The following is a 13,108-nucleotide window of genomic DNA, read 5'->3' as shown; positions in this document are numbered from 1 at the left end:
GGAATTCGCTATTGTCCCTCTCCACCTGAGCCCCCTTCCCCAGTGTGCTCCTTCGGACACTCCGTCAGGGACTTCCTGTAGGTCCCAGGCCCGGGCCAGGAGAGCCTGGACGGTTGCCCCGGTGCGAGTGGGGGAGGCACTTCCTTTTCCTGAACTCTGGGATCCTGCGGGAGGAAGCGGGGAAGTTGGGCCGGGCGCGGCCGAGGACGTGCTGACTGTGGTGGGGCTGACCCTCCAGAAGCACTGGGCCTGCCTCCGGGAGGAGCTGGGCTGCCAGAGGCCTGGGATGAGGAGCTGGGCAGCCAGGTATTTGGGGAAGTTTGGCCTGGGGAGAAGATGGGGCGGTGGGCTGAGCCCAGGCAGGCTCTGGTCTGTGCCCCATGCTGGGAAGGCAGCCCTTTCCCATCCACAGGTCTCCCTGGGTTCTGGAAGGAGCCCTCCGCTGTTGCTAGCCTGGCTTACTTGTCCCTTCTTGTCAACACCACTCTCTTCCCCACCAAGTTTTCACCTGGTTCCAGCCCCTCCTCCAAAGTTAGCAGAGAGGGTGGGGCTTAGCAGTCCCGGAAGGGGCTGTGGGAGTCCCCCACCGAGCTCCAGGTGGGAAGCTTGCAGGCTGTATCTCAGCTGGCCTCAGGGTGCTTGGGGCCAGGATGAGGGGTATCAGGGATGAGCTCCAGCTGGCCCTCCCCACCCCACTGTTGCTCTTGCTCCCCCAGGAGGCCCAGTGTGGGCCGTGGCCCAGGCCCTTACAATGGAGTCCATGTTTGAGGACGACATCAGCATTCTGACCCAGGAGGCCCTGGCACCCAGTGAGGTGTGGCTGGATGGTCCTGGAGACCCCTCGCTGGGTGGAGACATGTGCTCCGCCTCTCACTTTGCCCTCATCACGGCCTACGGAGACATCAAGGAGCGGCTGGGGGGCCTGGAGAGGGAGAATGCTACCCTCCGCCGCCGCCTCAAAGTCTATGAGATCAAGGTCAGAACCTGGAGATGCAGGGGTCTAGTGGTGTGTGTGTTGGGAGGGGTGTGGGGTGGAGTGGTGGGACTGGGGATCAGGCAGAGACTCTAGAGACCCAAAAGAGGGGTCAGGGTGAAGACTCTTGGGATGGGCTTTGGAGCTGCTGGCTCTGGGATCTGAAAAAGATCCTGTTGGTGGGAGATGCTTACAGGTTGGTGGGAATTGGGACCCCACTGGAGAGGGAGAGGCAAGGACTCTGAGACAGGCTGTGTAGTTGGGGGCACAGCAAGGCTGAGGCCCTACCCTGCCTGCAGTACCCACTGATCAATGACTTTGGAGAGGAGCACGGCTTCTCTCTGTATGAGATCAAGGATGGCTCCCTGCTGGAGGTGGAGAAGGTCAGTCTGCAGCAACGGCTCAACCAGTTCCAGCATGAGGTGAGCTCTCCGGCCTCTCAGCCCGGGCTCAGCTCCCTGAGCTTCTTGCTCCAATCTGTTTCTGATACCCCCACCCCCATCCCAGCCTCCGACTTTCTGCCCCTTTGATCATGCTCCTCCCTAATACCAGCTGCAAGTCCTCCTGCTCCTCTGCAGGGTGCTTGTAGTGTGTGGGGTGGGAGAGAGGTGCGGGAAGCTCCTCAGCCCCAAGTCAAAGACGGTCCTGCTCATCCAGTTGCAGAAGAATAAGGAGCAGGAAGAACAGCTTGGGGAGATGATCCAGGCTTATGAGAAGCTCTGTGTGGAGAAGAGCGACTTGGAGACAGAGCTGGGGGAGATGGTGAGGCCCAGGGAGCTGGGGGTGCTGGAGGGTGTGGACCTGGTATCGTGTGTGTGAGTAAAGTTGTGTGTATGTGCATTCCAACCCTGTGATTGTGTGCGACCCCATGTGTGTGTGCCTGTGGTGTGCACCCTGCTTGTGTCCATGTGTATCTGTGAGTAGTACCCCTTTGGCCTTGTAAGTGAGACAGTGTGTCATCCAGGTTGTGAATGACTCTGTACATCGTGGCCATGCACTGACCCTATGGGACACTGTGTCTCAGTGTGTGGCTTTCTTGCTGGGTTGACCCCGTGCCTGTAGCACTGTGCCTGGGAGGCTGTGTGGGTGAGGGCAGAGGTGACCAGGACTGTTTGGGACTGCTGGGCTGGGTCTTGGCCTGTGTGTGATTCGGAGTCAGGGTGTGGCCATGAGTGTGAGCAGGTGAGCAGGTGTCAGAATCAGGACACATGGTCTCTGTCGACTCCTAGCTGTGACCTTGGTCAAGTTACTTAGCCTCCCTTCCTCCTCTGCAAAGTGGGGCAAATACTAACCTCGCTGAGTTATTGTGAAGGGACATTCATGTAAAAACACTTACATGGCACTTGTGTGTCAGGCACTGTTCTTATCTCTGTACTTATATTTACTCGTTGTAATTCTCATAACAGCCCTAAGAGGTAGGTGTGGTACTGTTATCCCCTTGTCATGAATGAAGTAGATGAAGCCCAGGAGTGGTTAGGTCATGTATGCAGATAGAAGTTAGGCTCCTGAGGGGAAGGTGGTGTAGGGACAGGGGTTGAGTGTTCTTATAAGTGTCCCTGTGTACTAATTATAGAGAAGAGGCTCTGACCTTGCCAGGGGCCGCAGCCAGAAACATCTGCACTGCAGCTGCTGGGAGAGGAGACCTCACACTCATGGCCATTTGGAGAGTGGGCTTGGGATGTGTGATCTGGGGCCTCTGCTCTAGTTTGGAGGGTGATGACTATCCAGACATGGGGAAGCCCTGGGAGGCCACAGGGGCTCCTTGACCCTGTATAGACCCTCATCCCTCTGTCTCCCCCTCCAGCGGGCCCTGGTAGAAACCCACCTGCGGCAGATCTGTGGTTTGGAGCAGCAGCTGCGGCAGCAACAAGGCCTCCGTGATGCAGCCTTCCCCAGCCTGAGTCCCCCACCTGCCCCTGCCCCACCCTGTGCTGATCTGGACCTGCACTACCTGGCACTGAGAGGGGGGTCTGGCTTAAGTCACGGTGAGATCTCAGCCACCCCTGCTTCTTTACCCCCAAGTCCCCAAGACTGACCCCCATTTCAAAACCACTGGACACCTCCAGCTTAATTAACACCCCATTATAATATCTTAAATTTCTCCCATAACCACCCCATCCCTGCTTACCAACTGTTTTCTCGCCTCTTCCACTATTCCAATTTTTCTGCTTCTAACTCGGGCATTCCTGATCAGTCGCCGCCATTATAATATCTTAAATTTCTCCCATAACCACCCCATCCCTGCTTACCAACTGTTTTCTCCCCTCTTCCACTATTATCCCAATTTTTCTGCTTCTAACTCGGGCATTCCTGATCAGTCGCCAGCTACCCCATTGCAGTTCTCGTGTGTGTGCCAGCAGAGGGCGCGCCCACCCAGGGTCCCCGCCTGTCTTGGGTTGTGATTAGGAGAGCCCCTGAGGATGCTCTAGGCTAGGCCAGGGAAGCCTTCAAGAGGCCATCTTATTTTACCCCTGGCCTCCAGGAAGATTAGAAAAAGCAGCTCAGCCCATCCTTCCTCACTGCCCTGTAGAGCTAAGTTTCCCCCTTTGGTGTCTATCGTTCTGGCTTCTCTTGTGTCCCTCATGCTGTAGTCCTCACCTGTTTCACTTTGTGTGGATCTGGGAGTCAGTGAAGGCAGCTGAACCCAGCCTGATGTTGTCCCCTCCCCTGACAGCAGGCTGGCCAGGCCCCACGCCCAGCGTGAGTGAGCTGGAGCGGCGGCGGCTGGAGGAAGCCCTGGAGGCTGCCCAGGGGGAAGCTCGGGGGGCTCAGCTCCGGGAGGAGCAGCTCCAGGCAGAGTGTGAGCGGCTACAGGGTGAGCTCAAGCAGCTGCAGGAGACCCGGGCCCAGGTAAATGGCAGGGGGGTACTGGAGCAGCCTTGAGAGGTCCAAGACTGGGCCTTCCTCACTGAGTACAGACTGGCCCTGGGGATGGTAGAGAAGGGGTTCCAGCCAAGGTGAGGTTGGGCTCTGACCTCTCCATCTTCCCCCTTAGGATTTGGCCTCCAACCAGTCGGAGCGGGACATGGCGTGGGTGAAAAGAGTTGGGGATGATCAGTAAGTCACGGCTGTAACCCTCGCCCTCTTAACCTGGGGGGAGCGTATCACAGGTCCCCACAGGTTCACTTTTCATTCCTCTGTGGTGTTTGGGCGACCTCTCTTCCCAGTTGGCAAGAGTGTGGGCTCTGGGTTGCTTGTTGCCCTGCATCCTTCACAGGAAGGAGGTGGGTTTCTGGAGTGTTCAGATTCTGGGATGTTCCCTTTGCTTTCCCTTGGGGTCCATCTCTTCTCAAGGTGTCAGGGGCTGGGAAAGATTAGCTCAGCTGCTTTGCCACTGTGTTGTGTGTCCCCTGATGAGTTTTGGGCCTCTCTGGGGCCCCATTTTCTATTCCAGTGACAAGGCCAAGTGGTTGGGTTCACTACCCTCCCTAGCGAGGAAAGAAGGAGATGGTCTGTTTCAGGATTTGTGGTACCTTGTCTGCTTATCTCTGGAGAGGGAAGCCCAAGGCTGGAGGCAGGAGGGGCTTCCTTGGGTTCACACAGCAGTGGTGTGGGGAATTAGGACATACTCTGCTGGTGTCCCCTTGGAATCCTGCCAGGAAAGAGGGGCAGCAGGAAGGAGGAAGGGAGCTATATAGGTGGGGAGCACTGGGCAGCAAGGGAGGGGCGGGTGGCCACGGGCGGCAGCCGAGCCTGGTGCCTCTCACATCCGCACTTGAACCACCCTCTCCCACTTTCTGAGAAATAGAGCTCAAACCTCCTTCCGCCTAAGTCCTCTCTCCTGAGACGAGGCGTGTGGCACAGACTCCCTTCTTTCATTGGAGGGGAAGACTGAGGCTCAGAGAGGGGCAGGAACTAACCCTTCTTCACACAGCCTGCCCAGCTCTCGGCCCCAGGGGTCCTCTCTCCCAGCAGGCTTCCCCCTCACCTCCTCCTGGCCTCTGGCCAAATGGGGTACCCTCGCCTCCCTCCCCACCCTGAGATGAAGGCCTGGGTGGAGCTGTGATAGCTGGGGGGTGAGAACTCAGTTTGTGGGACTGATGGGTGGGACCCCTCAGCTAGACTGCTGAGGGGGTGTGGGAGGCCTTTGCAGAGAGGGTCCACCCTAGCTGTGGCTGGGGCTCAGGGCCCATCTTAGCCCATGTGCCCAGACCTGGAACGAACACACACACACACACACACACACACACACACACACACACACACACACACACTCTCTCTCTCTCTCTCTCTCTCTCTCTCTCTCTCTCTCTCTCTCTCTCGGATCCAAGCTTGCCCCAGAAATCATGCTGAAGGGCTTCTTATGGGTCTCTGAGTCCAATCCCTGTTGTAAGACCAGGAGTGAAGCCTTCCCCAATTGGAGGGAGGGCTTTTTGGCATGGCTGGAGTCTGACCATCCAGGCTTTGAGTCCTAGGGGCCTTTCCTGGGACACTAGTGGCTTTGCTCTAATGACTTTGACTTCACCTCTCTGGACCGCAGGTTTTCCTCAGGGGCTCAGGGGTCAGTCATTGCCGAGAGATGTGAGAGGAAGGTGAGGAAGGCGGGTACACAGAGAAGGGATGGCAGATCCTCAGGGGCCAAGGCTGTGCATGTGTGAGGGTGAGAGAGAGTCCATCCCGTAAGGTGCTTTGGGGGTTGTACCATTCACACTGCTCATTCTGCCTGGAGCAGCCTCTTCCTTCCTCACCCTAAGGCACATGCCCCACCCAGGCCCTTTGGCCAGAGGGAGCTGGTCCCTGCCCAGGGGTGGCCTGAGCCAGTCTTACCTGAGGTCCCCCTGGGCTCCACCTCTCCTTTCCTGTGCTGCAAACTCTGCAGCACTTCAAGCTTCCAGATCTCTGCATCTGGAGTCAGCCGGGCTCTGCCTGCCCAGCTCAGCTGCCTTTTAGGCCGAGCATCTCTGGACAGCCCAGCTTGGCAAGAGTTAATTCTCAGAGGAAGTCCTCACTCCCCCGGTAGTTTTATTTTCTTATAAACTCAGCTCCTTTTGGTAATAGGCCTCTTCCCGAGTGCTCCTTCCCCTGTCCTCCCACCTGAGGAGGCCCCAGTCACCTGCTCTCTGCCCCCTCTCTTCCACCAGTCCCCCCTCTTCCTTCTACTTCCCCTGGCCCTCCAGGCTAGTAGGGATTTTACACGTGAGCTTTCTATGAGTGGAATGCTGGGGCTGGGTTATCCAGGTGGGAGGGGTGATCGGGGTGATGAGGACCTGGGGATGTGAAAGCTGGGGAGGGGGACACACAATTCCTGAGTCCAGCCTACTCCACTGTGGGAATCTTCCATATCCCTAAAGGTGCCCACCCGTCTCAGTTTGGACACTCCAGGGCAGCCAGTTTTATAGCAGGAGTCCTTACTGTTAAAACGCCCTCACTCACACTGTTCCTGCGTCTACTAATTCCCCCTCCTGCGTCCTATCCATCCTATCCGAGCTAAGGTGGCAGGCCTGGGAGGCAGCCTGGCTCCAAGGTTTCCCAGCCCCTCTGCTCCCAGCCTCTGGCCCACAAGCTCTGGCCTTCCATGTTCGTCTGAAAATGGGCACCCAGACCAGACCAGACCAGACTTCCACCCTCGAGGTCTGAACTCAAGACAAGAGTTCCCTGCCATTTCATTAGCCCAGCTCCTGGTGGCTGGAGCCCAGGGGGACAAATTGCCCAGAGGAAGAGCTCCTGGGGGTCACTCCGGGACCAGAGGCAATGATGAGGGAGGGGGAGCAAGTGAGGATGCACAGGGAGGTGAGGAACCCAGGAGGGTCCCAGCCAAGGTGGGAGGTGCAGAACCAACAGTCGCCTCCCCTCTGGGCCCAGCTCAGAGACATTGGAGGGTGTGGCCAATGCTAAGGGGGAGGGGAAATGGGGGGCCCTCCTTGAGGGGGTAAGGGCCCAGTGAAGAAGGGAGCTCTTCCATGAGGGGTCCATCCAGGAGGGGACCCGGAGAGAAGATGGGGACTCAGTATGGGTGATGAGAGGAAAACACTAGGCCTTTCTTTTTTCCCTTCGTGGGGGGCTCAGCGTTGTTGCCCGGGCCCTTTCCTCCCCCCCTTCTCCGCCCACAAGCCTCTGCGTGGGCTGTGGTTAGTGGTGGGGGAGAAGTGTGAACTCGGAGAGAGAGGATGGAAACTCTGCACGGAGGTCAAGGGCAGTGTGGGGTGGGTCAGGACGGAAGTCGGAGACCCCCGTGTACCCTGAGCTCAGCCTCATGCCCCAGAACCAGCGGGCCCAGGGCCTCCTGCTTCACGCTTCTCACCCTCCCTACTTCCTCTCTCTCAAGTCTCCTTCAGCCAGGGCACCCAGAGCTCACAGGAGTTAACCCCTGAGCACTTGCAGCCTTGGGGGCTCCTGGAGGCTGGGGAGGGGCTCTGAAGTCGGTCTGAGTGACTGGTGGGCTTTGACCCTACTCCTGCCAGCCAGGCAGAGAGCAGCTGGTGTCCCTGCTCCCTCCCTCAATGGGAAACTCCATGTCTTCTCCTCCTTCCTAAACTAAAGCCGTTAAGCTAGTGTCTCCCAAAAGAGTCTCAACCCGGGTTTCCCCCTTTCTTCACCTGTCTCCAGGCACTCCCGATTCTTTGTCCATGGCAGATACTATGTGAGGTGATTTACCTACAAAATCTTATTTCATTTTCACAAAATCTTATTTCATTTTCACAAGCAGCGTGATGTGGCTATTGTTCCCCTTTTATAGATGAGCAAACTGAGGTGCAGAGGAGTTAAGTAACCCAATAAGTTCAGTGCAAATACCAGACAGGTCCTGAGTACAGGGGGTGCTGGTACCTCTGGGGGGGTTTTCTACTTCAGGTAGGAGGCCCTTATACGAGAGGCTACTATGTGATTTGTTGACCAAACTGGATCATTGTTGAAAGTGAAAGGGGGCACGATTAATAATTATGCTGGGGTAACTAGTGTGAACTGGGACAGTCCTGGGCAACTGGGATGTAGGGGCACCCGTGCTAAGTGGGGCCCCTGGTTTCCAGCCTCGCTGTGAGCGGCTTGGTTCAGCAGCATCTGGGGAAGCTTTCTAGACACAGCAGACATCTGGTTCTCAGAGCTAGGAGTGTGGCAGGACTGCCATGAAGAGCGGGCTCTGGGACCGCAAGTCATAGCTGGTTGAGGAGAGTGAAGGGGCTCAAGGCGCCTGAAAGGAAGTGGTGGTTTTTGCAAAGCGACTTCCTCCTCCCCACTGGCCCGCAACCTCAAGTCCGCTCCACGGCCCAGTGCCTGTGGTCCCCTCCCCAGGGGTCAGGCGGGAAGACTTACGCTGGGCGTGCCTGTGGGTGGTGGAAAGTTTGGTCCCTAAATTCCCCCACAGGGTGGATGTGGTTGGGAGCTGGGGGTAGCTATGGGCAGAGATGGAAGGGCTGGAAATGTTGGATTTCTATTTTCCTTCCAGTTCTGAATCAGACAGCCAATGATTCTGACCATATGACCTGCTCTAATCCTGACCCCAATCCTAATCCTAATACTGATCCCATCCCTGACTCTAACCCTATCATTAATTCTGACCCCGACTTTGACCACAGTCAAGGCCACTTACACCTGTCAACTCCATCCTTGGTCTGACCCTGACCGCAACTATAATCCTGACCTCAAGCCCATCCCTAGTTCTTTTTTTTTTTTTTCCTTTTTTTTCTTTTTTACTGACTGGTAACGGGATCGCAACCCTCGGTGTCGCGCCCGCACCGCGCTCAGCCAGTGAGCGGGAACCGGTCTCCACATGGGATCCGAACCCTCAGCGGGAGCACCGCTGCGCTCCCAATCGGACCGGGCCGGCCCTCCATCCCTAGTTCTAATCCCACAGCCCAGCGCTATCCCGAACTCTGGTTTCACGGTGGCTGCAGTGCAGCATGGGGCACATGGAAGCCCGTGCGTCTCACAGCTGGCTTGGGGCAGAAAGAGGCCTTTTACAGAGGAGAACACTTAGGTCTCTCACCTTCCTGATGTCATTTGCTTTATCAATAACGGTGAAGATGATTGTTTCCAGAAGAATTTTTGAGATCCCTGAATTATTCGTGGAAAGAATGAATGAAAGGATAAGTCAATGAAGGGTAGAATGATTTGTAGTCGAGGGTGCCTCCTTCCTGCCAGCCCTGCCATTTGCTCCTCAGAAGGTGCCAGCTCAGCAGGCTGAGGTGCCAAGAGCGTTTTTGAATCTCTGCTCTGTGCCACATCACTTAGTGACCTTGAGCTAGCCTCTTAATCACTCTGATCTTGCACTTCCACATCTGTCTAGCACCTTCCTCTCCCCTCCCAGGGCAGGGGCAGTGATTCTCAGGACTCGCAGGCTACTTCCAATTTCCCCAGTGGAATCCTCCTCTTCCCTCTCCTCCTCTTCCACCCTCTCCTACTCTTTCCCTTCCGCTACCGCCTTGTTTTTCCTCTCTCCCGTTTCTTGATTCTTTGGCAGGTGGTACGCATAGTGGTCAGTAGCATCCAGCGGGCTGGGGCTCCCATCCCAGCAACTCCACTGCTACTAGACTTTATGACTTTGGTCATAAGCCTCAGTTTCCTAATCTGTAAAATGGAGATAATAATATTGGCAACGTCGTAGGGTTGTTGTGAAGATTATTAATAAAGTTCTTTGCACAGTGCCTGGCGCATGATAAGCGTTCATGCACATTATCTATGATTCTTTTCACCCCGAGTCTCTCCCAGGTTCCTAAAGACTCAGACTTTCGGCTGTAATTTAAGCAATAAAGAAGCACCCAGATGCAGCCGTCTGCTGCAGTTCACCTGACCCATCCTTCCCAAACAGTCATGAGGGCAGGACAATTGCTCAGGTGTGGGCTGGGAACCCAGGAAATGGAGTGTGTATTTAGGTGCACGTGTGTGACTCTTGGTTGTGTTGTGAAGTTGAGATTTTTTTTTCCACTGAATTGGCAGTGTTTTCAGTGAGTCATTCAGGTCGTATTCAGCAGCCAGGGCCTGTGCATCTTGAGGTGGGGAGGTACCCGATGGAGGGGGGAGGTCCTAAAGAACTGTGGGCATCAGGAGGAGGTCAGGTGCCATCCCCTTGCCCAGGGTCTCAGAGGTCTCTGTGAGAATTGCCTGGGGCTCTAGGACAGTAGCTGCCTGCCCCTGGCACCCGGTATCAGAGCTGGGAGAGGGGCTGGGCATTCTGGGCTAGGGGCTTCTTTCATCCATTTCCTGCTGCCCTGTCTGTTTTACTGTGAGGAGGGTGCAGGCGCTGCGCGGTGGAAATGGGGGTAGCTCCTGACAGTGGGAGGCAAGCAGGAAAGCGAGAGGGGCCTGGGAACTGAGTGTGGCAGGTGAGACCTCTGAGGCGGAGTGTGAAGGCGACGGCCTGTATCTGTCACCTGAGATACAGCCGTGAAGGTGGATGGGGAGAGAGACTGCAGCTTCATGTACAGAAAACATTCCATCAGTGCCCTGCCCAGAGCCCCCTCCAGACCCCATTGCTGAGGGGATAGCATGATCCTGCCCTCAGGAAGCCCCCAGTTTGATGGGGACACCTAGCTCCTGACCTCAGATTGCCCTCGACTGCCCAGAGCCCCCTCCAGACCCCATTGCTGAGGGGATAGCATGATCCTGCCCTCAGGAAGTCCCCAGTTTGATGGGGACACCTAGCTCCTGACCTCAGATTGCCCTCGGTCTGAAGGGGGATCCTTCCCTTGGGGAGTCCCTAATTTGACGTGGGACACACCTGGGCCTCCCAGTCTGGTGGGGGAGACGCCATTTCTTCCCACAGACCCATGAGATGAGGGGGGGGGAGCACAGGACACACTTAGCAAATGTGAGGGCCGAGATGTAATGGGATTGAGGGCCGCAGGACCTGGGCACGGGTCCCTAGAAGGACTCCTGCCTCTTGGCTTGCCCAGTCCTGTCCACCATGAGACAGGGAGTGAGGACTTCTTCCTCACTAAGAAGAGGGCTTGTCCCTCAGAGTCCTGGCCCATTTGCAATAATTTGGCTTTGGCCCAAATGTGTTAAAAATAGTTTTTCTGGTGGGAGGGCCATTTCTCCCCTGGCCCCCCAGCTCTACCCCAGGATTAGTGAGAGAGCCAGCCAGTGAGCAAGAGCAGGGGAGCTCATCGCCATCTGCCCTCTCCACCACGGCTTTGCCTGCCCTATGAACCCCTAACCTCATGACTCCCCCTCCACTCGTTCAGGCGTCAGACGCGCGCGCGCACACGCATGCACACACACGCACACACACGCGTGCTCTCACACCTTTCCTCAGACTCATCAGCCTGGCCTCACACCTGCCTGCACCCCTCCCATCCACACACATCCTCTGTCACATGTCCATCACCACGGGATGAGTGTGCAGGCCACAGCAGGAGAAAGTGGAGGGGCAGTGCTGGAGGGACAGTCTTCCATGGCCCTCTTCCCCCTTCCCCATCCACCCTCCTCCCTCCCACTCCCTCTCCTCTTCCAGAGAACACTTCAACCCCCTCCCTGACCTATCTGTCCTGGGGCAAAAGGGCCTCCCCTGGGAGGAGACCCATCTGGAGTGGCTCAGCCTCTGCCACTTTCCTCCAGCTCAGACTTCCACAAAGTTCTGGACTCCCTTCTGGATTTGGGGAGGTGGAGAAAGCCAAAGAAACCAAAATCCCTGCTTTCAGGGAGGTCCCAGTTTCTGTCTAAGCCTAGAACAGGGATGAAGGCAGGACCTAGGGCTGTGGCAGAGCTTCCTGTGAGGTCAGGAAGGGCTCTCTGGGGGTATGGAGGCCACAGTGGGAGAAAGTGGGGTGCAGTGCTGGAGGGACAATCTTCCATGGCTCTGGGTTCAAAGTGCCCCAGAGAGAAAGGAAGAGACAAGTAAGTGGCTGAGGTCCTTAGCAAAACTCAGAGTCTGTTCCAGCTCTATGAGGGTGGATGCCCAGGAAGTCTGAGCAGGAAGCAGGGAGGAAGGAAAGGAAGAAGAAAGGAAAATGGATGGAGAGGCACAGTTCATTATTCACTTAACTGATCATCTACTGGGTACCAGGCCCTGGACAAGGTGCTGGGAATATAAACGTTATGATGTAATCCTTACCATCAAGGAAGTGCCAGTAAAGTTCCAGGAGAAGGCAGCCTGTGAGAAGTGCTCAGCGTGGGTGGTGCCCCCGGCAGGTGTGTAGTGCACAGCAGCTGCTCACAAATCTCCGTGTAAAGGACCCAGTGGTGTTGCACAGCAGGGAGGTCTTGGGAGGTGCAAGGCTAAAAAGAGCCTAGAGGCAGCTTTGAGGTTGTGGCAGGAGTTGACCTGGAATCAGGTGACTTGGGGTCAAGTTTATCACTTGGCACCTCTGCAAGCCAGGAGGCCTGTCTGCACTTGTGGAATGGGATCTTCAGGGGGGACCCCTCCCCCTACCTAGCACATGGCTTGTGTTTATAGTTTTAATATATGCTCTGAGAAAATTCTTGGTGACAAAAGCTACTAAAAATTCAGTACAGCTTTTTGATGAATCTGTATTTTATTCCTCATCACAGCTTCTGCACAGATTAGAAAAACATTTGCTCATACCTGGATGAGCTGTGTTTGGGCCACAGACAATGCTTGGTGCACACAGGGATTCAGGGACCCCTTGGAATCCCTCTATTCCCCATCCCAGCCCGTAGACTGGGAACCACTGCCCCAGCCTGCAGCAATGGTTCTCTGGGAGCAGTAGGAGGTTCTCTGGAAGAGGTCTTATTCGAAGTGGACCTTAAAGGCAGAGAGGATTTCTGCAGTTGGGATAGGAGGGCCCTGGAGAGGAGGCTGGAGTGGGCCAGATGCAGGGCAGAGCCAGTTCTTTCTCCAGTCCCTTCTCTTCTCCTCCACTCCCTGCTCTCTAACCTCAGGGTGAATTTGGCGCTGGCCTACACGGAGCTGACAGAGGAGCTGGGCCGGCTTCGGGAGTTGAGTTCTCTGCAGGGGAGGATCTTGAGGACTTTGTTGCAGGAGCAGGCCCGGAGTGGCGGTGAGCTGGGGCGGGAAGGGCAGGGGAGGCCTGCGCTGGACTGCGAGGGAGGGGAGCTATGGCAACCAGCCTGCGTCCCGGGTACCACCCTCGACTTCCTTCCCCCCGGCCTGGAGGAGAGGGGGGTCGTTGGTCTCAGCAAGCCCCTGGCTCCCCAGTTCTGACGTCTTCTCTCCACACCACCCGTCCTACTTTCTCTTCCAGGCCAGAGGCACTCGCCGCTGTCTCAGCGCCACTCCCC

General features: G+C 56.4%; 1 protein-coding gene across 1 annotated transcript in view; it reads left to right on the top strand.

Moving 5' to 3' along the window:
• The first annotated feature begins 237 nt into the window (after positions 1-237).
• Positions 238-13,108, top strand: part of TBKBP1 (TBK1 binding protein 1) — a 16,063-nt gene continuing 3,192 nt past the window's right edge. The window contains 9 exon segments of the mRNA XM_008570979.1: positions 238-306; positions 717-741; positions 743-976; positions 1,273-1,395; positions 1,631-1,735; positions 2,778-2,958; positions 3,648-3,823; positions 3,969-4,030; positions 12,749-12,995. Coding sequence (XP_008569201.1) covers positions 287-306; positions 717-741; positions 743-976; positions 1,273-1,395; positions 1,631-1,735; positions 2,778-2,958; positions 3,648-3,823; positions 3,969-4,030; positions 12,749-12,995 — 1,173 coding nt within the window. The 5' untranslated portion in view covers positions 238-286.

The sequence above is a fragment of the Galeopterus variegatus genome, unplaced genomic scaffold, assembly GCF_000696425.1.
Source record: "Galeopterus variegatus unplaced genomic scaffold, G_variegatus-3.0.2 Scaffold649, whole genome shotgun sequence".
Lineage (NCBI taxonomy): Eukaryota > Metazoa > Chordata > Mammalia > Dermoptera > Cynocephalidae > Galeopterus > Galeopterus variegatus.
This window is presented reverse-complemented; position numbering and strand designations above follow the sequence as displayed.